We start from the raw sequence: 24,094 nt of genomic DNA on the forward strand, positions 1-24,094 counted from the left end.
TGACCTGAGCCCATACATTTTAATATGCAAGAAGCTGTGAGATGGGTCTCAGAGTATCCGTGTGTTTGTGTGTATAGAATAAGGTACACAAAATGTCTGATGATGGATTGCACAGCTTACAGCTTCCCCCACAGCGGGCAAACACCCCTAAATGTTTCCTTTTGAATTGGTGTTGGCCTTCTCTCCATCCATCTCTCTGCTTCCTCCCCATTCTTTTACACCTTTTTCTATCTCCTGTGTACTCTGCCCGCTGATCTCTTGATCATCACTCCCACCGACGTCCAATTCTCCTGTCTCAGTTTGTGCAATTTTCGACAGCGTGAGCTGCTGCTGATTGAGACCAGTCGCTGCTCATTACTGATGGGACTTGTAGCCCAAGGAGACCGAAAAGAAACAATATAAAATAAAATAAAAAATGCGGGCAAGACGGATGACACTGAGCAGTTACCCAACATAATGAGGCACCGACACGGATTCAATATGAAAAAGATGCAGCATCTGTACACAGCTGTCACAACGTAATCTTTCTTCAGAGTCTCTGTTGACACTCATCCCAAAATACTCGTGGCATTTTGACAGTGAGACAATTAAAAGTCAGTTTTTTCCTTGTGTTTCTCATAATTATTGTGATTTGTCAGGAAAAAACGGTTGAAAAGCACAGACTGACTGAGATTTTTGGACTTACCAATATGTTGAGACAGCCGCTCATCCCCAGTCATGAAACAGACACTACCAGAGTTCTGCTAGGTACAACTTAATATTGTGCCTTATGGAACAGAGAATGCCAAACATCCATCTACCTATACCGATCTATAAAAATCTGATCTTCACAAATCTTCACACGATTTCTGAGAACCTAGCATAGAGTTGCTAATGCTCATCAGGCTGTAAAACCTTAAAAAAAAAAAGCTTTGAATTCTACAATCTACAGTCAGGTGGAATTCAAACGGAAACTCAAGTGATGCCCTCGACGGGAGTGATCAACCAACAAAGGCAACTCCAACAGCAAGGTGTGTTACAGTCTGTGAGGTGGCAAAGGGACCCAGGATAACTTCCAGGCAACTAAAAGCCTTTCTAACTGGTTAATGTTTATGTTCATGAGTTCACCATCAGGAGAACACTGATAAACAACCACGAGCCGCACGGAGAAAGTCACTGCTCTCCAAAAATAACAAAAACCTTACTGCCTGTTTGTGGTTTCCTGGGGAACAGATGGACAAGCCAGAAGGCTGTGGCAAACATGTTTGGTAGACAGCTGAGACCAAAATAGAATGGTTTGAGAACACAAATGTTTAAAAATGGCCGAGCAAAGGTCCACCAAATGGAAGCAGTTCGTTTTTGAGAAAATCCGAGAGTGAAACACATTTAGTTTAGATGTCATCATGTGACATATTCAGCTGCAGTTATTCCTGCAAAAAGAGGTCACACCAAATACTGAAAGCAAAGGTTTGAAACCCCACTGTACAGGGGCCGAAATCTGAGTGAGTTATGACTTTGAGACTGATGCCGATTTATATTTCAGATGGCGGTTTTCCTCGGCACCATCACGGCCTTAACTGCAGCTCCAGGTGCTGACGATACCGACACGAATCAAATCAAATCAAATTTATTTGTAAAGCACATTTCATGTACAAAACAATTCAAAGTGCTTCAGATTGATTGAGTGTTTATTTCGAGCTTATTTTCAGGCAGATTACAAAATAAATCCATTTCCATAATACATATCAATTTATATATTCATATAGAACAAAGGTAACATAAATCAATACTAGCTCGAAAGGGAGTGAGATGAAGTAAAAAATACTTATTTTCTCCCACCCCCATTCAAAAATTATAATTTATAAGGATGCGTCTTATATACATTGGCATAGTTTTTAACTTTCAACTTAATTTTAACATATTATTACACATATCTTCTCATCTCTTATTTGATGTTATTATTTATTATTTAATCACAATTTATAAGATGATAACATAATAGCCCGTGAATATACATTACAAAATTTCTTCAGTTTTGTATTTTTTCATTACTTCCACTTTATATCTGGCCTTGAACTGATGAATAGAAATACACTGCTTAAGTTGTTCCTTCAACCCATTCCAGAGCCGAACCCCAATCACAGACACACACATGCTTTTTCTGGTGGTTCTCACCACTGGCACTTTAAATATTTTACATCCCCTTAGGTGATGTTCTCCATGTCTCAATTTAAAGAGTGTTTGAATATTATCTGGCAGATTATTCATGCTGGCTTTGTACAATAATTGAGCTGTATAAAAGTTTACCAAATCCAGCAATTTGAATTGTTTAGATTGCAGAAATAATGTGTGTGTGTGATCATAAAATCCATCTTTGTGTATGGTTCTAATAGCCCTTTTTTGCAATTTCCAGAGTAAATTTAAGGAGCTTTAGTAGTTATTACCCCAGATTTCAATAACATACGTTAGATAAGGCAGCATAAGACAACTATACAACAGATGGAGAGCTTTATAATCCAATACATATTTTATTTTATTGATTATTGAAATGTTTTTTGAAACTTTATTTTGTATGTGGCTGATATGAGCCTTCCAATTTAGTTTACTGTCAATTATCATTCCTAAAAATTTGTTTTCTGAAACATTTTCAACTATAACACCATTTACTTTTATTCCCAATTCTGTGCTTTTACAATTTCCAACATAATTACTTTAGTTTTATCTAAATTTAAAGATAATTTGTTCAGGTCCATCCATATTTTAATTTTTTCCATTTCGTGGTTTGCAATATTCATTAGCGCTTTATAATTCTCATGGGAAAAAAATATATTTGTATCGTCTGCAAATAATATCATATTTATTGCTTTGGATACACTAAAAATGTCATTTATGTATAAAATGAATAATTTTGGACCAATTATAGATCCTTGAGGAACTCCACAGACAATATCTCGATGCTCTGACTCATACTCACCCATCTTAACAAACTGTTTTCTCTCTGATAAATAACTCTTTACCCAATCCCAAGCCACTCCCCTTATACCATACCTTTCAAGTTTTTTCAATAAAATTGAATGATTGATGGTATCAAATGCTTTTTTTAAGTCAATAAATATTCCAGCTGCAAATTTTTTACTGTCTAATGAATTTGTAATTTCCTCTACTGCTTCTAATACTGCTAATGTTGTTGAATGGTTGGCTCTAAAACCATATTGACCATCATTTATTATACTACACTTATCAACAAATTGTTCTAACCTTTTATTAAAAAGTTTTTCTAAGATTTTAGAGAATTGGGGAAGCAGAAAGACAGGTCTGTAGTTTGTGAAGATGTGTTTGTTTCCATTTTTGAATATGGGTATTACTTTAGCTGTTTTCATTTTGTTGGGAAGATGGAATAAAAGCATTGCAGCAGGGAGTGGAAGAAGCATTACAAATACATAAAAGAATATAAAGAGAAACAAATAAAATAATTTAAATGAATTTAAAAACAAGCAACAGTCCAGATTAATTAAAATTAAAATAAAAGATTTCATACGTAGACACATGAGAAAATAAATGTTTTTAACCTGGATTTAAAAATGTCTACATTTGGTGAAAGTTTAATCTCCACTGGCAGTTTGTTCCACTTGTTTGCAGCATAACAGCTAAATGCTGCTTCTCCATGTTTAGTCTGGACTCTGGACTGGACCAGCTGACCTGAGTCCTTGGATCTAAGAGCTCTGCTAGGTTTATATTCTCAGAACATATCACAGATCTATTTTGGGCCTAAACCGTTCTGGGATTTGTAAACCATCAGCAGGCTTTTAAAATCTATTCTGTGACTGACTGGAAGCCAGTGTGAAGATTTTAAAACTGGTGTGATGTCTTCAGATCTCTTAGTCCTGGTTAAAACTCTAAACATCTGCAGCTCATCCAGAACGCTGCTGCTAATGCTCTTTTTGGGAAGTCCAGTTAAAAGAGCATTACAGTAATCGAGTCTACTGGAGATGAATGCATGGATGAGTTTCTCCTGGTCTTTTTGGGAGAGGAAATCTTTAATTCTGTTGATGTTTCTGAGATGGTAAAAAGCTGCCTTGGTGACAGCTTTGATGTGGCTGCGGATCTGAGTCTATCAACACTCCAAGGTTACGAACTTGGTCAGTGATTGTAAGGGCCCGAGTCTCAAGATATTTACCAACGCTGACCCTCTTCTCTTTGCTCCCAAACAGAATGATCTCAGTTTTGTCTTCATTTAATTGTAGAAAATTCTTTCTCATCCAGGTGTTTACTTCCTCCAGACACTGACACAGTACGTCTGCTGGGCTGAAGTCGTCTGGTGGCAGAGACACAAAGTTGTGTATCGTCTGCATAACTGCGATAATTGATGTTAAAGTTCTGCAATATCTGACCCAAAGGGAGCATATACAAGTTAAACAGAAGAGGTCCAAGAATTGACCCCTGGGGGACCCCACAAGTCATGGCCACTCGCTCAGATTCATAGCTGCCAATTGTCACAAAATAACTCCGGCCTTCTAAGTAGGACCTGAACCAGTTAAGGACTGCTCCAGAAAGTCCAACCCAGTTTTCCAGCCTGTGCAACAGGATTCTGTGATCTACAGTATCAAACGCAACAGAACCAGGACTGAAACATTACCAGAATCAGTATTCAACCCGATTTCGTTTAACACTTTGACCAGAACTGTTTCAGTACTGTGATGACGTCTGAAGCCTGATTGAAAGTTATCAAGACTTTCACTTTCAGAAAGTCTTGAGCTGGTTAAATACAACTTTCTCACTAATCTTGGATATAAAAGAGAGGTTAAGAGACAGGTCTGTAGTTGTTCATCAGGAGTTCTCTTCTTTAGGAGTGGCTTAATGGCAGCTGTCTTAAGTGACTTGATGCCAGTGAGCTGTTAACTATTCGTAGGAGATCACTTTCTGCTGAGGTAAAAACAGTTTTTAAAAAGTCGGATGGTATTATGTCCAGAGTGCAAGTTGTTGATTTTAGATGCCGAACTGTTTCCTCTAGGATTTTTAAATCAACAATATTAAATTGTGACATAACGTCAGAGTTATTTCTAGGTTTTAGACACAGATTAGTTTTCTTGTTTGTCTGTGTTGCAAAAAGCAGCAAAGTAAAGCTCCAAAAACCAACTTCCAAATTCTTTTGTCCATCCAACGATTCATATTTGCCTCACACCTTCACCTTTCCAGCCCTCTGCAGGGGAAGTCGACCAATTAACCGAGATGATGAAACATCAAAAAGGGCTTAATGAAGCTTTGTGAGTTTCATAATCATATCGGCATTCTTTTTCAGATAATCTCAGATAATAATGATTTCAGATGTATTCAAGAGGGCCACCACTGAAAATAGTCCCAGGTCACAGAAAACAATTATTTATGATATTTGGGGGTTGGAAATGTTACAGTTTGGTCTCCAAGAAGTCACGCACTCTGGTTGCTTTGTCAGTGTCCTAGTTGGTCGATTCATCTTTCATTTAAAATCTGCATTGCACAGATGGCTGCTAATTACTTTGGCGATTCTCCTGACTTTTTCCACTGCACCACAGGCAGGCTGACATTTGACGCTGTTGACACAGCTCAAAGCAAAAAGAAGCGATGGTTCTGCAACACCACACGCAAATTTGTTTTGTTCTGTCCTTTAACCTTTGCAAAACTTTTGATATTCTCATCAGCCTCGAGTGTGTATTGGGTTTTAATCCATTTTTCATTAATGATGGGATGGGATGCTGTGGAAAAACAGATGCTGTCTTTGAGGCTCATCTCATCCTATTTAATGATCATCCTTAACTGTGTAATGATCATATGCTGGAAAACATAGTGACTATGGCACAGTTCTATCAGTTTTTCCTTTGCCTGGCTAGCTTTGTTTACTGAACCGTCATGTTGAACAACTGTTCTTGGATGTCAGTCGGTTTCATCATTGCATGAAGTACCGTTTCGGTTGGGAATTTCTTCCTGAAGAATCATCAGCTCTTTAGGCTCAGAGTGGTTTTCTTCTTGTATTTTTGACATGTTAATGTAGTTATTATGGCAAACTACTGCCCAGCACGACTATTTCAGTGCTTGTATGAATATCTGCGCTCTCATTTGGATGGAGATACTTTTTCAAGTGGAGGGGAAAACATCTGGAGTAGAGTAGTCGAGTAGTCGTTACCTAAATGGCGATTTCGTCATGGTTATAATATCGGGATTATATTAGAGAAGAGCGACAGTGTGGAAATGCTTTTGGTGACAATGAGTTGGACAGGAAGTCCTCATGAACTGGTTTTCAATCACAATCTCTGACAACTCGAGGGGGAATGATTAGTCTCGAATAGGGCTCAACGATCTATCGTTTTCGACCGAAAATCGCGATCTCAGACAACACGATTTTGGGATCGTCAAAGCTGCGGTTTTTCTTGGTGCATAATAATAATAAATTCGTCAATAATTTCCATTGACGTTTAGTGATAATTTCACATGAATGCCCAAGGCTCTGTGTCAGCTACCAATCAGAATGCTGCAGGCTGTGCATGACCAGATGACGTGTTCTCCACCCCAATCAGTGTGTAGCTCGTCATTCAATTTCAAGCATGGCTGAAGCGGGAGCAGAAGCGGAGCCGACAAAATTAATATCCAAGAAAAACAGCACATTGGTCATTTGGCAGTATTTTGGATTTGAGGCCACTGATGAACACCAGAAACAGGTGCTGTGCCAAACATGTCGTGTAAAAGTGGCTACATCGGCTGGCAATACTACCAATTTATATTGCCACTTGAGAGTTCACCACCTGAACTTGTATGAGGAGTGCATGGAGAAAAAGAGCCGTGAAACATCAAGCAGCAGCGATTCTTCGGCAAAACAGCCAACAATAACATCATCGTTTGCCAGTGTGACGCCTTATGAAAGAACTAGCCGAAGACACAAGGAGATTACCGCTGCCGTAACGACTTACATATCGAAGGACATGGTGTTTGTAAACAGTGACCAAAGACGCATTTAAAAGTTTGCTACGCACAATGGATAAGAAGGGAGTCGTTTCTCTCCACAGTCGCCTCAGGCATGCCGCTCAGTCCGGGAGATTGGACCGAAAAACAAAAAGTTTTCAGTGTAATCTGTTGGTTTTCTTAGCTAGGAAATTATTTTTGAATTGGCTCTATATGAACGAATTGGATTATTTTATGAATTATGATTATTATTAATTAATTGAATTCCAATTGGCTTGAATTGGACTTACTATCTAAGTGCCTTGAGATGACATTTGTTGTATTTGGCGCTATATAAATAAAAATGAATTGAATTGAATAAGAGGTATGTTCTTCCCTCCAGCACATACTTCAATCAAGTTGCCATCCCACAGCTCTACGCAGAATGTAAGGCCAAATCAGTTGCACGAGCCGATTTACCTCATACTGTCACACTACGCATGCGCGGACATAGATACAGAAGAGAAAATTGTCAACAGAAGAAGAAGAAGACAACAGCATGGCAGCGACCGGCGACCGAGTCCGACGTGTCGTGTAGTGTGAGCAGCCAGATCGCATCAGACCATCGGATCGTACAGTGTGAGAACAGGAATCGTGAGCTGCGACGTTTTAACCCTTGCGTTTCACTCGTACAGTATGAGCAGCAGCTGAATACCTCGATTGAAAAGAATCGCACAGTGTATGCCCAGCTTTAGTCTGTTTTTGAAAAGTTCAATTTTACACTAACCTGTTTACATGCATTTTTTTCTAGTGTCACGTAAACATATAACATCATAAAGATCTCGTCCCAATGATCTATTACTGAAGAATCTATTGCCTTTCCAATACCAGACAATTCGAGAACACACTCATATTCTTTGCCCACAACCCGACTTGTCAGATGAGGACCTACTCAATATTAGGCAAGGCAAGGCATCTTTATTAATATAGCGCATTTCATACCACAGGCAACTCAATGTGCTTTACATAAAGACAAGGCATTTAAAAGAACAGAAAAACACAGTTAAAAGCAATCAAAGAAGAGGGGAAAAAGAAAGATATAAACTCAACCATAAGGCACACCGAAAGAGAAATGTTTTTAACCTGGATTTAAAAGTGCTTACAGTTGGGGCTGATTTCAGTTCTGCTGGTAGTTTGTTCCAGTTGTGTGCAGCATAACAGCTAAAAGCTGCTTCACCGTGTCTAGTTTGAACTCTGTCAGTAGATCTCAGAGCTCTACTGGGTTTATACTCTGCTAGCATGTCATTCATGTATTCTGGACCTAAACCATTCCGTGATTTGTAGACGAGTAGCAGAACTTTAAAATCAATTTTGTATCTGACCGGGAGCCAATGTAAAGACTTGAGAACTGGGGTGATGTGATCTGATCTCTTAGTTCTGGTTAAAACTCGGGCTGCAGCGTTCTGAATGAGCTGCAGCTGTTTGAGACTCTTTTGAGGGAGTCCAGTCAGAAGACCGTTACAGTAGTCAAGTCTGTTGGAGATGAAATCATGAATCAGCTTCTCCTGATCTGTTTGGGACATGAAACCCTTAATTCTGGATATGTTCTTAAGTTGATAAAAGGCTGATTTGGTGACTGATTTTATATTATTGTTTAAGGTCAGGTCTGAGTCTATCAGCACGCCGAGGTTCCGGACTACGTCTTTAGTTTCTAGAGACAGTGACTCAAGATGTTTACTGACAGCAAACCTCTTCTCTTTGTTGCCAAACACAATGACCTCAGTTTTTTCTTGATTTAACTGAAGGAAATTTTGGGTCATCCACTTTTTGACTTGCTCTAAGCAGTCGCACAATGACTCTACAGGACTGCAGTCATCTGGAGACAGTGCCAGATATATCTGTGTGTCATCTAAATAGCTGTGGTAGTTGACTTTAGAGTTTTTCAGAATTTGACCCAGAGGCAGCATGTATAGAGTAAACAGAAGGGGTTCAAGAACTGACCCCTGAGGAACTCCACATGTCAAAGCCACTCGATCAGATTGATTACTTCCAATAGTCACAAAATAACTCCGCTCCTCCAAGTAGGACCTGACCCATTCTAGGACTGTCCCGCTGAGTCCTGCCCAGGTTTCCAACCTGTTCAGCAGTAAACTGTGATCCACATTGTCAAATGCAGCACTGAGATCCAACAATATCAGAACTGACACCTTGCCTGAGTCAGTGTTCAACCTTATGTCATTTAACACTTTAATAAGAGCTGTTTCTGTACTGTGGTGAGGTCGGAAGCCTGACTGAAATTTGTCAAGGACTCCACTGGAGTTCAAAAAGTTACTGAGTTGATTAAAAAACACTTTCTCAACAATCTTGGCTATAAAAGTAAGATTTGAGATGGGTCTGTAGTTGGTTAAGATGGAAGCATCCAATGTTCTCTTTTTTAGGAGTGGCTTGATGGCAGCTACTTTTAAGGGTTTAGGAAACGTGCCTGATTGAAGTGAGCAGTTTATTATTTGCTGCAAATCTGTTTGGACAGAGCTTACAATAGTTTTAAAGAAGTCAGATGGCATTGTGTCAAGACCGGATGTTGATGGTTTAAGATGCTGGACTGTTTCATCTATGGTTTTTTGGTCAACTGTATTGAATTCTGACATCATAGTTGATTGATTCCTAGGTGGTTTTAAGGATTGCTTCATTTTATTATTTTGCTGATTTATGTTGATATTTAGCCTTATAGATTTGATTTTTTTCATTGAAAATTCATTGCATTTTTCTGTGGAACAGAGTTCTGAAACTATCTGTTTTGGGGGGGTTGTCAGCTTATTAACCATAGTAAACAGAGCAAGAGTGTTGTTGATGTTCTTATTAATCATTTCAGATAAGTGTTGCTGTCTAGCCCGGAGTAACCCGTGGTTAAAATTACACAGACTTTGTTTGTAGAGGTCATGGTGAATTTGAAGCTTAGTTTTTTGCCATTTACGCTCTGATTTCCTGCATTCTGTTTTCAAGGCCTTTACCATCATAGTGTTCCTCCATGGTGTTCGCTTTCTGCTCAAGATCATCTTATTTTTAACAGGTGCAACAGTATCCATGAAATTTGAGATTTTCAAGTTAAAGTTATCTAAGAGTTCATCAGCTGTCTCTGCATTCGCAGTTGATGACATAGCTATAACTTCCATAAACTTAGCACTGGTATTCTCATTTATGTACCTTTTTCTAACAGATACACTGTAGGAGGGTTGTCATCATTTTATGGCTGACTGGTGCATGTTTGAGGAACTTCCACCAAACCAAACCAAAGTAATACAAAGTCGGCACACAAAGTTCCCAGTGGATGGATGATGGATGGCGTCATCAACAATTATGACACAAAAACATTCCTGAGGGAGGAAGTCTTTTTCCAATTCACCTTCGTACCAGATGCTAATTAATCCAAATTTCTTTCCCCCAGAGAACTTCCACAATTGTTAATGCAGAGGCGGGTAGGAAACCATACAAGACTTTGGTCCCTTTTAGCCCTAAAACTAAGGAATATTGTGGCACATTTTCAACAAAAAGCAACACTTTTTCTAAAATCTAATTTGGATGCATTGCTCATGCTGAAAATTTCTGAAGAGACCAATTTTCAGCATTATTAAAACAGCCGTATCTCCCTGCAGGATTAGTAGCGAACTGGCGTGCATTCCATTGAGATGTGCTTTCAAAGTCATAACCGCCCTTCCATGGAAACAGTGAAGCTATTACAGGGAAATGAAGTACCCAGAGCACCTTGTTCAGAGCAATAAAGCCTGAAAAACCTTTTCAGTCATAAAGCACCATTTGGAGGCATTATCTATAATTTGGCCATTACCTGTTCCACAATACCCATTAACTAAGTTAGTCTGTTAGTGGGTTTTTGTGTGCGATAAGGTCATGGGAAACATTACTGGGTGCGTTTCATTACAAGCTGAAATGCCTGTCATTTGAAAAAGTAAGCCTGTGTTGCAAAGTGACTGATCACATAGAATCAAACATGGGGATGGTGCTCTTTTTGAAGAACAGATATCTCCTCAGAACACAACTGTATTCAGTTTCATGTCTTCAAACAATTTGCCTGAGAGGATTAATGCACGAAGGGGCTTGAATGAAGCACTTTCGTGGTGTGTGCTCTTTAAAAATGTTGAGCTCCACTCTGCTTCGGTTTCTCTGCTCTCATTTAGCTGTGTTGCTTTTCCTTCGGGCAGGATGCCACTTCATTGCAGGATGAGCTATCAGCATCATCAGTGTGTGTGTGATTTGTGCCTTTTGTCCTCACAGAGCTTACACCTTCAGCCAATCAGGACTCTTGAGGGCTTGATGTTTTCATTTTTCAATGGTTCCTTTGTTTCATTGGGCATCGCCGTTGCCTCTCTTGATACGACTAATTAATTTGGCTCTTGTAACATTTCTCTACTCGACACACTTGCATCAGGTTTCTCCCCCCGCCCCCATTTACCGACTATACTCTTCTTCTCGTCTCACCTACCGAGCATAGTATTCCTCTTCTTTAGCACCCTGCGGTTTCACTCCATGCAGAGGAAATGACAAACTGTCAACCCTTTTGGGGGAAGAGGAGAGGCGAGAAAAAAAAAAAAAAAGAAATAGGTAAAAAAAAAAAAAAAAAAAAAAAAGTCTGCTGATGGTTTCTTTTCCCAGCGAGACAGTCGCAGTGCCCATCTACACCAGATGGGCTTGGCAGATTGAACTTGGCTCACTCCAGCCACCACCTCATTTGCACAGTTAATGGGGATCTTGTTGCTCTCTCATTATGGACTTAATGAAAATTCGACTTGAACCAAAAATGAAAATAAGCGCCGACATCTGTCAATATGGCGCTCTGCAAGACTTACTGAGCTGTTATTATGAAATGTAATTGTGTTGGTCCGTAACCAAAGAAATCTCTCATATAATAAGGATGAATCTTCATAACAATAAGCTAATGTTCATCTTGCACCATATGTAGATAGCTTTTTGGACTAACAGATTGGCATGAAATTTTGAGCGGATGTCATTTGTTCTAAGGTGCTAGATTTGAATGACTTTGATGGATAAGTTGTTTGGTCTTTAGCACTGTTACAAGATTGACAATTGTGGTTTTGAATAAAATTTCTCAACAGCTATTGGAAATAGTTCCAAAGCATGAAATCGAGTTAAACGGTGGTCGTGATAAAGAGCAACACTTCTACTGCAATTGTAAGCGTGCTAAAGTTAGCAGTAGAGTCAAAGCACCGCCATGTTTGGAACAAATGAAAGTAGCACAAACAAAGCTGCGGACTGGAAGTAGGGATCAACTTTCTTTTTTTTTTCCCTCAAAACCTCATTCCTACATTACCCACAATGCAACATAGTTGGGGGCAGCTCAGTGTCATGGAAATTGAAAACAGTTTAAGAAGAGTGGCAATATTACTAATGGGAATGATGGTCAAATTACAGAAATAAGACTAAGTGTTTTAATGCAGACACTTGTCAGCACCTTCACCTCTCATTTAGGAGAGGACTGCAATGACTCAAGCTCATAGCGCCATCATGGTTTTGGCACAAAACGACCAACGCAATTTGCACAACAGCAGGTTAAAAGCCAAAATAGAGCAGTGGTCTGCAACAAGACCAAAAACAAACCAACCAGTGTCGCAAGTCAGGAGCCTCAGTCATTGCTGCTTCATCCTCTTACGACCTGTCCTGTCCAACTTTATTGACAATGAACCGAAATGGCAGGTTTTGGTAAATGAAACAGTGCTACTTCTTCCTATCATGATACACTGAAGGCTAATCAGACACTACGGTGAGTTCCTGTCCAATCTTGCGGTATAACATGTGATCACATGGATACAAACAGTCACCACCTGGTTAACCTGCCAACTGTAGCAACTTTAAGCAACTATCTGAAAATAACTTTCAACAAATAACCTCGACATGTGGTTTGTTATCATACAAAGCCACCCGGATAAAGCTAATATATCATGACTAATGCGCATCATGGGAGCCATTTCTTAACTGCTATGCTCCAAAGAAGAGAACAACATGGACACTGCTCGCTTTCAAATCTTCCAATAACCGACCAGGTGAAACAAAGGAGAAAAACATTCTCACAGGCCATTAAGTGGCAGTGTAAGAGCCCTGTGAAAGCGTGGATAAAGCAGGCCTAATGAGGCTTGGAGGGGAAAATCCCTTCGCTCCTGGTTGCACTGCATTGTTTAGATGTTTCATCAAAGTAAAGCTCCTACTATTCTAAAATCAATGGGTTCTGTCACTGTTTTATGTTGTGTTCCGTAGCTCTGGATCTTCTTTATAATGTTTTGCATTTCATGATGTGCCAAATGTTTTCAGTTAGTGAAACCAGCACAGAGATTCTTCTACAACGAAACCATTCTGTTGTAATAGATGCACTAAGTGGTTTAGCATTCAGTCTAGCTGAAATACGCAAGGTCTTCCCTGAAGAAACTGTCACTTGAATGGGAGCATATTGTTGCTCTATGATCTGTATACATGCCTTTCAGCACTGAAGGTGCCTTTCTAGATATGCAAGTTGCCAGTTCCATAACACACCCCCAAACCATCTGTCATGCAATTTAAAATCACGTGGCGACAACAATTTTCCACTTTGCCTCAGTCCATTTTAAATGAGCTTTGGTCCAAAGAATTCGGCATCATTTCTGGATCATGTTCACTTATGGCTTTGCATGATAGAGCTTTAACCTTCCTTTGTGGATGGCACGGTGAACTGTGATTACATGATGATTTTTCAAAGTGTTCCTGAGACCACGCAGTGATTTCCATGACAGAATCATGCCTGTGACACACATTGATCTTGAAAGACTGATTGAGCTACTTAAATTCAATTGAAACGATGAACATAAACCTGTCGTGCTTTCAAGAGTAGATCCAAAGTAGAGTTCCTGGAATTATTTGTCTTTGAACTCGCTCACTTTAACCTAACAATGCTCTGAAATGAGGCAGAAGCTTCTGACTGCAAGACCTTTAGCTCTCAAATTATCAGTCATGAAACTGAACTGTCCATTAGTTCGCAGGAATCGTCGGCTTTCGTGATAGCTGCATTCAGGCTGCAGCCTCTCCCCTGGACTTGCCTGTCAGAGTGAATAAGCTCTATTTAAAAGTCAGTAACGGACGGACAACTCAGAGGAGCTGATCCGAGGCTCGCTGGGTATCTTCTTAAAGATCAGCGAGAGCGAATCTGTTCACTAACAGAATAACATTGGCAACTGGCCAGGCTCACACACACACACACACACACACACACACACACACACTCGCAGGTGTCCACATTAACTTAGTGAAGAAAAAAAAAAACTCCGGTAATTACATGAACTCACTTGCTATTCCACACCCATCTTTTCATACTTGCAATCAAAACACAGGCACAAGCTCATTATTATGAGACAGAAACGATACAAACTTCCCACCAGCAAACCATTAATATTGAATTTTGAAAGATGCTGAACAAATTTGTTGCAGATAATGGCTTTACAAGCAGAATGTGTGTGAAATGTGCGTGTGAACCCCAGCGTTCCGCCACACCTGCTCATTCAGGTTCGCCAGAGGCATACTGCTATTTGTGCTCAGAGGGGTTGTTCGAGATAGAACTACAACACATAACACATTCACAAACACTTGAAAATAGTTCATATCTGCACCGCCCCCCCGGCTCATTTTCCCCACTTAGTGGTTATCGGCTCTTGCTCAGAGGAATCTGCACAGAGCACCAAGCCTCCAGTTTATGTCTGCACAATCGCACACCATCAGGTATGTATCACTTCAAGGCAGATCTAACTGACTTACATGAAGCATCGCCACAAGTTCGACTAACCCAAGTGTTCTGCAAACTTTTGTTTTTGTCCTCAAAAGATAGACAGTCCACTGAGGTGTGGTTATTGAAACACATTCACATCCCCACAACATGAGTAACAAGAGGTGTATACACACACACACACAAATGCACACCAGTCCATCAAATCTGCTGTGACTTGAGTGTTTGTGTCACTGCCAACAGGAATGAGGGAACCCCAGGGAGTTTGCTGATGTCAATCAGACATTTGAGGAAAACAAAACCAGTAAAGACATCTAAACGGCTTGGCTGCAGAAAGAAGAATGTTACTCCAAGCAGGCTTGCGTGGACACAAATGAAGGCATCATACCGTGGGCATCTCGATAGTAAGCGTGTGTGACGCTCCGGAAACGCTCCTGACCAGCAGTGTCCCAAATCTGAGAGGGAAAAAGAAGGAGAAGAAAGATGATGTGATAATTACAAACGAGCTACCATGATATTGTGAATGTGACCATTCAAACCAGAGTGACTACGAATATTAATGAGGTAAATTTATTTCTCCTTTCTTTTCTATGTTTTCTGTTAAAATCCTAACCTGTACAAATGTAGAGGAAAACTAATCTGTATAGGGAACCAAATCGTAAAAAAAAAAAAAAAATGAATCACACACGCACGCACACGCACGCACGCACGCACACGCACGCACACACACACGGACACACGCACACACACACACGCAGAACTGTCAGAAAAACGTCTGTGTGAAAGCGCTGTAGGGTATAAGAGTCAAAAAGTTCATGAAAGATTCATCCAGGCGGGCCGTGTGTAGTAGGATACATTGAGTTGCCTGTGGTATGAAATGCGCTATATAAATAAAGATGCCTTGCCTTGCCTTAAGAGGCTTCGTTAAATATGAACAGATCAGCGGCGAACTGATCATATTTGTAAAAGACGTGTTCCAGCTGAAGATGTGCGTGTATAGCATGGTGATGCATATCTACCCAAAGCACTCATGGCATTCTGATCATTACATTTCTCAAGGCCGTTTTAATCAATGCTCTTTACAGCTATAATGGATAGTGTACATTAGGGGTGTCATGGTGTACCGTTATTGACAATAAATGAAAGACGTATCAATACTGTGTTGATAGAACATAAGATAACGTTGTGAATGGATCTCAACAAAATTAAAACAATGATTACGTTTTTGAACAATTTTTACAGTTCCTGGACTCATATTTTCATTGTAATTTGAGTTTTCAATATAAACATATTCATATTCAGAAATATATCATACAAAAATATTCAATATGTAACAATCATTTTTTTATCGTGGATGCTTTTGGCGACAACAAATGTCTTGCAACAGCCCTAGTTTTCATAATGTGAGAGGACTCACTGAAAGAAGCCATCACGACCTCCTCAGTGACTTGTTTGTGTGGAAAAACTACTTATTTTAGTTTTGTCCTGTAAGGTTTACAACAAGAGTGTGACCTCTGCTCTCTGATCCTTTACCTCCTGGCCTGTAGCACTCCTACTGCTCATCTGATGTCAACCTGAAGCCATTGCTGCACTTTATGGTTCACCTGCATTTTCTATTGCAGAGCACAATATGTTAAATGTTAAACAGGCCTTAAGCAGTAGTTTATCTAAAAGGGTTTATCTGAGTGGCATGATTGAACAGCCATATGGAGCACTTGAAGGGTTCATGCCTCTGCCCTTGGCTGTGATCGGTGTGGTGCATTAAAATAAGGTGGAAAGGGGGCGTGGTTTGGTCTCAAGATGGAGTAGACGTGTTTTGAGGAAGCTCCGACTCAACTTCACTATTTTTCACCCTAAGCACTCTTAATAACCTCTGTTAGATTGACAGAGTAAAGGGCCGCTCTTTAAGTAAGATGACGAAACCTAAGAATGTTAAAAAAGATAAAGGCCCCGGGGACGACACTTTAGAAGACCAGACGAAGCTAGCATGTGTCGAAGGAGCTAGCGGTAGCACTTCGAACCCTCCGGCAACTAACGAAGACGTCCTGGCAGCTATTAACAAGTTGAGTGGCGCAGTCGACGTGAGATTTGTTGAGCTCAACAGTTCAATCTCCAACCTCAGGGCAGCACTATCTGATACTTGTGACCGCTTGGCATCCACTGAAGCCATAGCCGAATCACACGGCGGATGGATTTCGGAGCTGGAGAAGAAGTATGACAGCTTGGCCGCTCTGTGCTCCCAGCAGCAGGCTAAGCTGGAAGACCTGGAGGCGCGCTCACGTCGGCAGAATATTCGTATTGTGGGCATACCTGAGAAGGCGGAGAACAGTAAACCGCTGGATTTTGTCATCAAGCTATTACCACAGCTGCTGGGAGAGGACAACTTCAACCGACCAATCAAGGTGGATCGGGCGCATCGGAGTCTGACGCAGGCGAAGGATGGAAAGACGAGGGCCATCATCGTCAAGCTGCACTATTTCCAGGAGAAAGAGCGAGTGCTACGGCTGGCGAGGGAAAAGGGCTCTCTCCAGTATGACGGGCGCCCGGTGTTCATCTTCCCCGACCTCACCTTGACGGTAATGAATAAGCGTCAGGCGTTTCAGGTCATCAGGAAGAAATGCAGATCCAACGGGATTCGGTATGGCTTTCGGTATCCTGCAAAGTTTGTGGTCACTGTGAACAGTAACACCGCTGTGTTCGACTCTTCAGAAGATGCGGACAAATTTCTGAGACGTGAAGTAACGGCTTGGGACTGAATTAAACAGGTAGTGCAATGTCTTTGTCATTACATCTGAACATGTGTAATGTAAAGAGTAATTAATGGATTAAATTACTGGGTGAAATTATTATATTCAGCTATTTTAATGCTGTTTATGTGTTGAGTTGGGTGGTTTTGGTTGGGGAGATGGGAAGCTATGTTACTAGTTCAGCCCTTTGTGGACTGCTAGGTCTGGCTTTAAATTGGGGGCTTGGAGACTCTGCCCATTGTTTTGTTCAGTTATGTTTGGGGCTGGGTGGGATTAGGCATTTGGGTGGGAGGGGTGTTTTTTGCACATCGGTTTATTTTGTATATTTAAGAGGTAGCTTCACAGTCATACAACTACGAGTTAATAAATTACACACAAACGAATGTTAGCAGGCTCATATAAGCATTGCAAGGGCGGTGTTAATTTGATCAGCTGGAATGTTCGAGGGATAAATAGTCCTCTGAAAAGAGGCAAAGTGTATGCGCACCTCCGTGCTTTGAAAGCCGATATTTGTTTTCTTCAGGAAACTCACCTTAAGAAAACAGCTGCTAAGGTCCTCAGCCCCTCATGGGCTTCTCATGTATACCAGTCGAACTTCAGCACAAAAACGAGGGGGGTCGCAATATTGGTAAGGAAAAATATACCATTCACTCATAATCAGACAATTTCGGATCCTAGAGGAAGATATGTGATCGTCTGTGGACTGCTAAATTCAACACCAGTAACATTAATCAATGTATATGGACCCAATTTCGACTATCCCATCTTTTTCCAGGACCTTTTTAATGCGGTGCCGGATTTGATTAGCTCTAATATGATCATTGGAGGGGACTTAAATCTAACCTTAGATCCAGTCTTAGATAGACAACGCCCTCGATCTGTTGTATTTAAGAGCGGAGAGACTCTCAAAAACTTGTTGAATTCTCACAATTTGGTTGACATCTGGAGACTGCTAAATCCTAGTGGAAGAGATTATTCATGCTTTTCTGCAGTTCATAAATCCTATTCTAGGATTGACTACTTCCTGCTGGACGCTAGACTGCTGTCGTCGGTATCAGGCTGTAAATACCATAATATTCACATATCAGATCATGTCTGAATCTTAAACTAGATTGCGTGAAGGGCAGGGGCAACTGGCGCCTAACTAACACTTTGCTAAAGGATAAGGAATTTTGCTCCTACATCTCAAATTAAATCAAGTTATACTTGAGCTCTAATGATACAGGAGATGTAGATGACTCAACACTTTGGGAAGCTATGAAGGCGGTCATCAGGGAATGTATTGTGTCGTACGAAGCGGCGAAAAACAAGGAGTCTAAGTTGAGGTTGAGAGGTAAAGAGAATAACAGCTTTGCGATATGAATACAATTCTATTGTATCAAGAGATGTCTCTAAATTGTTGACACAAGTTAAACAAAGATGGTTTGAGCTGGGCAACAAGCCACATAAATTACTAGCTCGGCAGCTTAAAAAGTTGCAGGCCTCGAGAGCAATACATCGTATCAAGCTCGAGGATGGGACTCTTCTCACGGACCCGGATAAAATTAACGACAGCTTTGCAGCCTTCTACGCCAAAGTCTATCAATCGCAGGGAAATTTGGATGTTGAAAAAATGGAGAGGTTTTTTGGTGACCTAAACCTGCCAAGACTGCCGTCGGACTCAGTGGATGTGCTAGAAGCTCATATAACTCTGCGGGAGATTGAGTCGGTCGTCTCTAATTTTCCTAATAATAAGGCGCCAGGTCCTGACGGTTTCAGCATGGAGTTTCTCAAAACGTTCAGCCCTGCACTGTCACCTCTACTTCTGCGTATGTTAAATCACTCTAGGCAAATAGCTAAACTTCCTCCTACTTTATACAAAGCCAATATTTCGCTCATCCCGAAACCGGGCCGAGACCCGGGTTCTATATCATCCTATCGCCCAATTTCCTTGTTACCCTTAGAAACCAAAATTCTTGGGAAAATCCTCGCCAATAGACTCAGAATACACATAGGTTCAATCATCCACCCAGATCAGACTGGCTTTATGCCTGGTAGACACATGTTTTTTAACTTACGACGCCTTTTCAACATACTATATTCGGACAATACAGACGAGGCCTTGGTCATGTCATTAGATGCACAGCGCGCATTTGACCAAGTTGAATGGCCATATATGATGTATGCTCTTAGCAAATTTGGTTTCGGGCCTCGATTTGTAAAATGGATTGAAATCATTTACTCACACCCAATGGCTTCTGTTATTACTAACCAAAATATTTCTAGTCCTTTTGCTATTCATAGAGGGACTCGTCAAGGTTGTCCACTCTCTCCGTTTTTCTTCGCAATTGCCATTGAACCCCTGGCTGCCAGCATTAGGCAAGACTCCCAAATATTACCTATCGAGAGGTTTGGTCATAAGCATCACATTTCGCTCTATGCCGATGACATAATCTTGTACATCTCTGACCCGCAGGTTTCGCTGTCTCCCCTTTTAAAGACGATTAAAACCTTTGGCAGCTTCTCCGGATTTTCCATTAACTGGGATAAGAGTGTAGTAATGCCCCTCTCATCCGGAGATGATCTGACCTTTTTGTGGGGAACGTCATTTCAGATAACCTATAATACCTTCACATATTTGGGGGTGACGATAACAAGGAGACCGGAGGATTTCTTACAACTGAATTGGCAGAATAAAATTATACAACTTAAGCAGAATATTGATTTTTGGAAGACTCTCCCTCTATCTATGGTCGGTAGAATTAATGCAATTAAAATGGTGGTATTGCCACGGTTTCTTCATCTATTCCTCTCTGTTCCATGTTTTATAGGTGTGTCATACTTCAAACAGTTAGACTCCATTATCATTCCCTTTATCTGGGGGTATAGGAATGTTAGAATCTCCAAAAAACACCTATGCAAACCAAAAGAGATAGGTGGATTTTCATTACCAGATTTCAAATTATATCATTGGGCTTCTCACCTATCCATTATAGCATGGTGGAAGAAAGGCCCGCACCAGTCTCACAATCTTTGCCCTACTTGGCTATCCTTGGAACGACGACATTGTCACAATACGTCCCTGGCTGCCCTACTTAACAGCCCTATTAAAATAAAATAAAAACGCTTTACAATAATAATTTGGTTATTGGCAACACTATAAAAATCTGGAAGCAGATACAGAGCTATATAAAAGCTCCGACAGTCTACTTTGATGCTCCCATTTGTGAAAACCATTCTTTTGTTCCGGGTCTCGGCGACGTCGGTTTCCAAGTGTGGAGAATGAGGGGTATCTGTGTAATTGGGGATCTGTACGTTGATGGCACCCTTGCGTCCTTTACCCAGTTGAGCTCTGTATATGATGTTCCATGGTCAGGGTTCTTTCGTTTTCTGCAGATCAGGGACTATGTTAGTAAAAATATATCAAATTTTAGAACTCTTACCAGACACGAGACTCTGGAGGCAATAAACAAATTTGATCCGATTAATCGCGGGGCGGTGTCATATTTTTATAGGATTCTCACTAATGCACCGGTAGACCTAACTAGAATCAAGAAAGCATGGGAGGACGAGATGGGACCGCAGATACCTGATGGTGTGTGGGATGAAAGTTTGAAAAGTATACATGGCTGTTCAGTTAATGCTAGGGACAATCTTATACAATTCAAAACATTACATAGACTTTATTATTCGAGAGAAAAATTAAGCACTTTTTATCCGAATGAGTCACCAATGTGTAACCGGTGTAAAGCTGCAACGGGCAACTTGCTCCACTCCTTTTGGTCATGTGTACAGCTTCATACATTTTGGAAGAAAATCTTTTATTTCTTTTCCACTGCTTTTGGGAAACAGTGGGATCCGGATCCTCTTGTTGCAATTCTCGGAGCTCCTGGGGTGTTGCCCTTTGCCAATAAATATGAGAAAGTTGCCCTTTTGTTCGGTATGGTGATCGCTAAGAGGTTGATCTTGAAGGTTTGGAAGAAGGACTTTGTACCCACATTTGATCAGTGGTTTGTGAGAACTAGCAAACACATTGTGTCTGGAAAGATTGAGATATTACAACGAGGACAAAATGAACATGTTTGGGACAATGTGGGATTCTGTACTAAAATCCCTTCAATGAAGGGATCGTAGTTGGCCAAAAAATTAATGCCTGGTATTATATGAGCCTTTGCTCCCTGGTGTATTCTTGGAATGGTGTGTTTTATAATGTGGTGTATTTATCTTATGTTGCTTTGACTGTGTAACCTTTGCTATTTGATGTGCTGTTCTGTTATGTATGGTCAGGGAGGGGTGTTGATGGTATTGTAGTTTGTTATATTACTAAAAATGCCAATAAAAAAAAAAAAAATAAGGTGGAAAGACAGAATTGGGCATTTCAACTCTGTTGAACGATCTTTTAGGGATCAGGGTCCAAACATGGCAATGACATTTTCCCCACATACTGTATTATATTCATACTGTTCAGTGTTTCGGTCATGATTTTATCTCAAAAGGAACTTTACAAGTTTGATTGAACCAATACTTGAAATCTGAGAAATATGGATGGTCAACCATGTATCGATCCAAAAAAAAAAAAAAAAAAAAAAAAAAAAAGAAACATGAAGAGAGAACATTAACGGTGTATGACTATAGCTGAAAACTCAGTCAAAAGCATCCAATACCCATTTGTGAATGACAAGGATTCATCTGCATCTCTGCCTGGCGGCTTCACTCTAATAACTTCCAGGCCTCATAATGTGATGCAAAAGTGTGCTATTCCCCACAGTGTCTTCAGTCAGGCAGAGCAGCGGGCTAATTGACCGATAGAGATAAACCGAGGCCTCATTAAGTCATCGTTTGCGCTTCTTTTGCCCTCCCACAGCAGGCAATGAAGATGTATGGGATGAATTTACACCAGTGGAAACGACCGCTGGCGACTTGCTTTCAACAAAAACCCACACGTACGATTTGACAGCAACGAGAGGAGACTCCTGAACATTAAGAATCAAACCCATTCTGTGCATTCTTGGTTCTCACCTGCAGTTTGACCTTCACGGCGTCGATGCTCATAACTTTATTCTGAAAGACAGAAGAAGGACAAATTGTGGTTACACATGAATGTGCGCACATCGTGAAAGAGTAAACGAGGAAGCAGGAGGACTGAACGAAAAAAAAGTGAACAGAAGAACACAGAAACCTAAGAACCAAACTATATGATGCTTCAGGCACGGCACAGTCGGGTGTTTCTAAAAAAGAGAAAAAAAAAAAGAAAAGGAAATGAGAGTTTGGGGCACAAATCCAGGCACGAATGCAGAGGCTGATGTATTACAGTTGGCTTTCTGTGACCACAGTTGGTTTAATAAGGGCTCGGCCTTCGCCAGGAGGCTCTCCTTTATCACTGCTGTGTTGTCGGCATACTGCACTATCTATAGCTCACACAAACACATCCAGACAGCTTTGGTTGACGTAGCCTTTGTTTCAGAGAGTTGCATCATTTGCCGCCACCACGGTTGCCAAGCACTTTGCATGAAGCACACAAAAGCTTTTCAATAACTCTGCAATGTCACCTCGTGAGGAATTATTATACGAGATGAACCGAGAGCAGAACTAACTGTGCCATCTATCAGTACAAGGGATGTGATAATACTGATACACAAAAAAATAAAAAAATAGATGAGCAATGGATGAGCACGCAGCCTCAATAAGGCGACAGTGAGAAGATCAGCAACCCTGTGTAATATATCTTAACAGATGCAGAGGGATAAGAATCTGTCAAGAAAGTAGTGCATTTTAACTCCATCCTTATAGTCATCTTATAGAGCAAAGGAGAACAGGCTTTATAAAAATGCTGTGGCTGTTTCAACTCCACATTCTGTTCCCGGAGTCATGACTCCAAAGAATTTGGTATTCACCGACATGGTTCGAGGTCTCTATGGGGGCCAAACCTCAGAGTTCTCCCCCCAACGGAGTTGTTTTTGTAGCCAAGATGAGAAATTCACCAAAAACAGTTTACACGGTACTTGACTGACAGCCTTATATCATTCCTAAAAAAAAAAGTAAAGAAGAAAAGGTTAATAAACTCAAGGGAAACAAGTAGGGGCTGACTTAGATGTTTTTTTTGTTTTTTTTTAAATAAATTTGCAAGCCTGTCGACGCATCATGTTTGGAATGGATTAACAGAATGTACAGCACACCCAGCAAGTCTTTTGATCATGGTAAAAGAAAAAAAACACTTTAAAATCTTTTTTTGTAACAGAAGTTGTCCATATAAGGTCAGAACGCTGACATTTACACAACATGCAGTCCTCAGCTTTATTCACTTCTGTCACCAGCACATTTCGGGGCATCAATAAGGCCAACATCATGTTGGAGGTGCAAACAGTCTGTCGTCATGGAGACTCAAAGATCAACTGTGTATCACCCTGAAATACGTCTACTTTATTTTTTGGTACCGGTGCAATTCTGTGGTTATTTCAAGATAACTCCAAGTGTCACTGAGACTGCAGGAGGCATTTCTGCTGGGTTTTATCACAGTGGACCAAAAACGGCTGCCTTATGATCATGATTCAAGAGAGACCAGCTCTGTTTGACATTCTCCCAAAGCAACAAAACGCACACTGCTTTTCTTATCGATTCATTCTTAAATGTACACGGACATCCAGTTTCCCCTACTGTCGAATGTGCATTATACTGCACCCCCCCCCTCATTCTGTGTTGC

General features: G+C 40.6%; 1 protein-coding gene across 2 annotated transcripts in view; it reads right to left on the reverse strand.

Moving 5' to 3' along the window:
• rab26 (RAB26, member RAS oncogene family) overlaps positions 1-24,094 on the reverse strand; it is a 127,789-nt gene that overhangs the window by 48,823 nt on the left and 54,872 nt on the right. For both annotated transcript variants that reach the window (XM_075457693.1, XM_075457694.1), the window contains 2 exons: positions 22,414-22,455; positions 15,057-15,123 (listed from right to left, as the gene is read on the reverse strand). In XM_075457693.1, coding sequence (XP_075313808.1) covers positions 15,057-15,123; positions 22,414-22,455 — 109 coding nt within the window. The remainder of the gene's footprint in view (positions 1-15,056; positions 15,124-22,413; positions 22,456-24,094) is intronic.

Source organism: Odontesthes bonariensis, chromosome 23 (assembly GCF_027942865.1).
Source record: "Odontesthes bonariensis isolate fOdoBon6 chromosome 23, fOdoBon6.hap1, whole genome shotgun sequence".
Lineage (NCBI taxonomy): Eukaryota > Metazoa > Chordata > Actinopteri > Atheriniformes > Atherinopsidae > Odontesthes > Odontesthes bonariensis.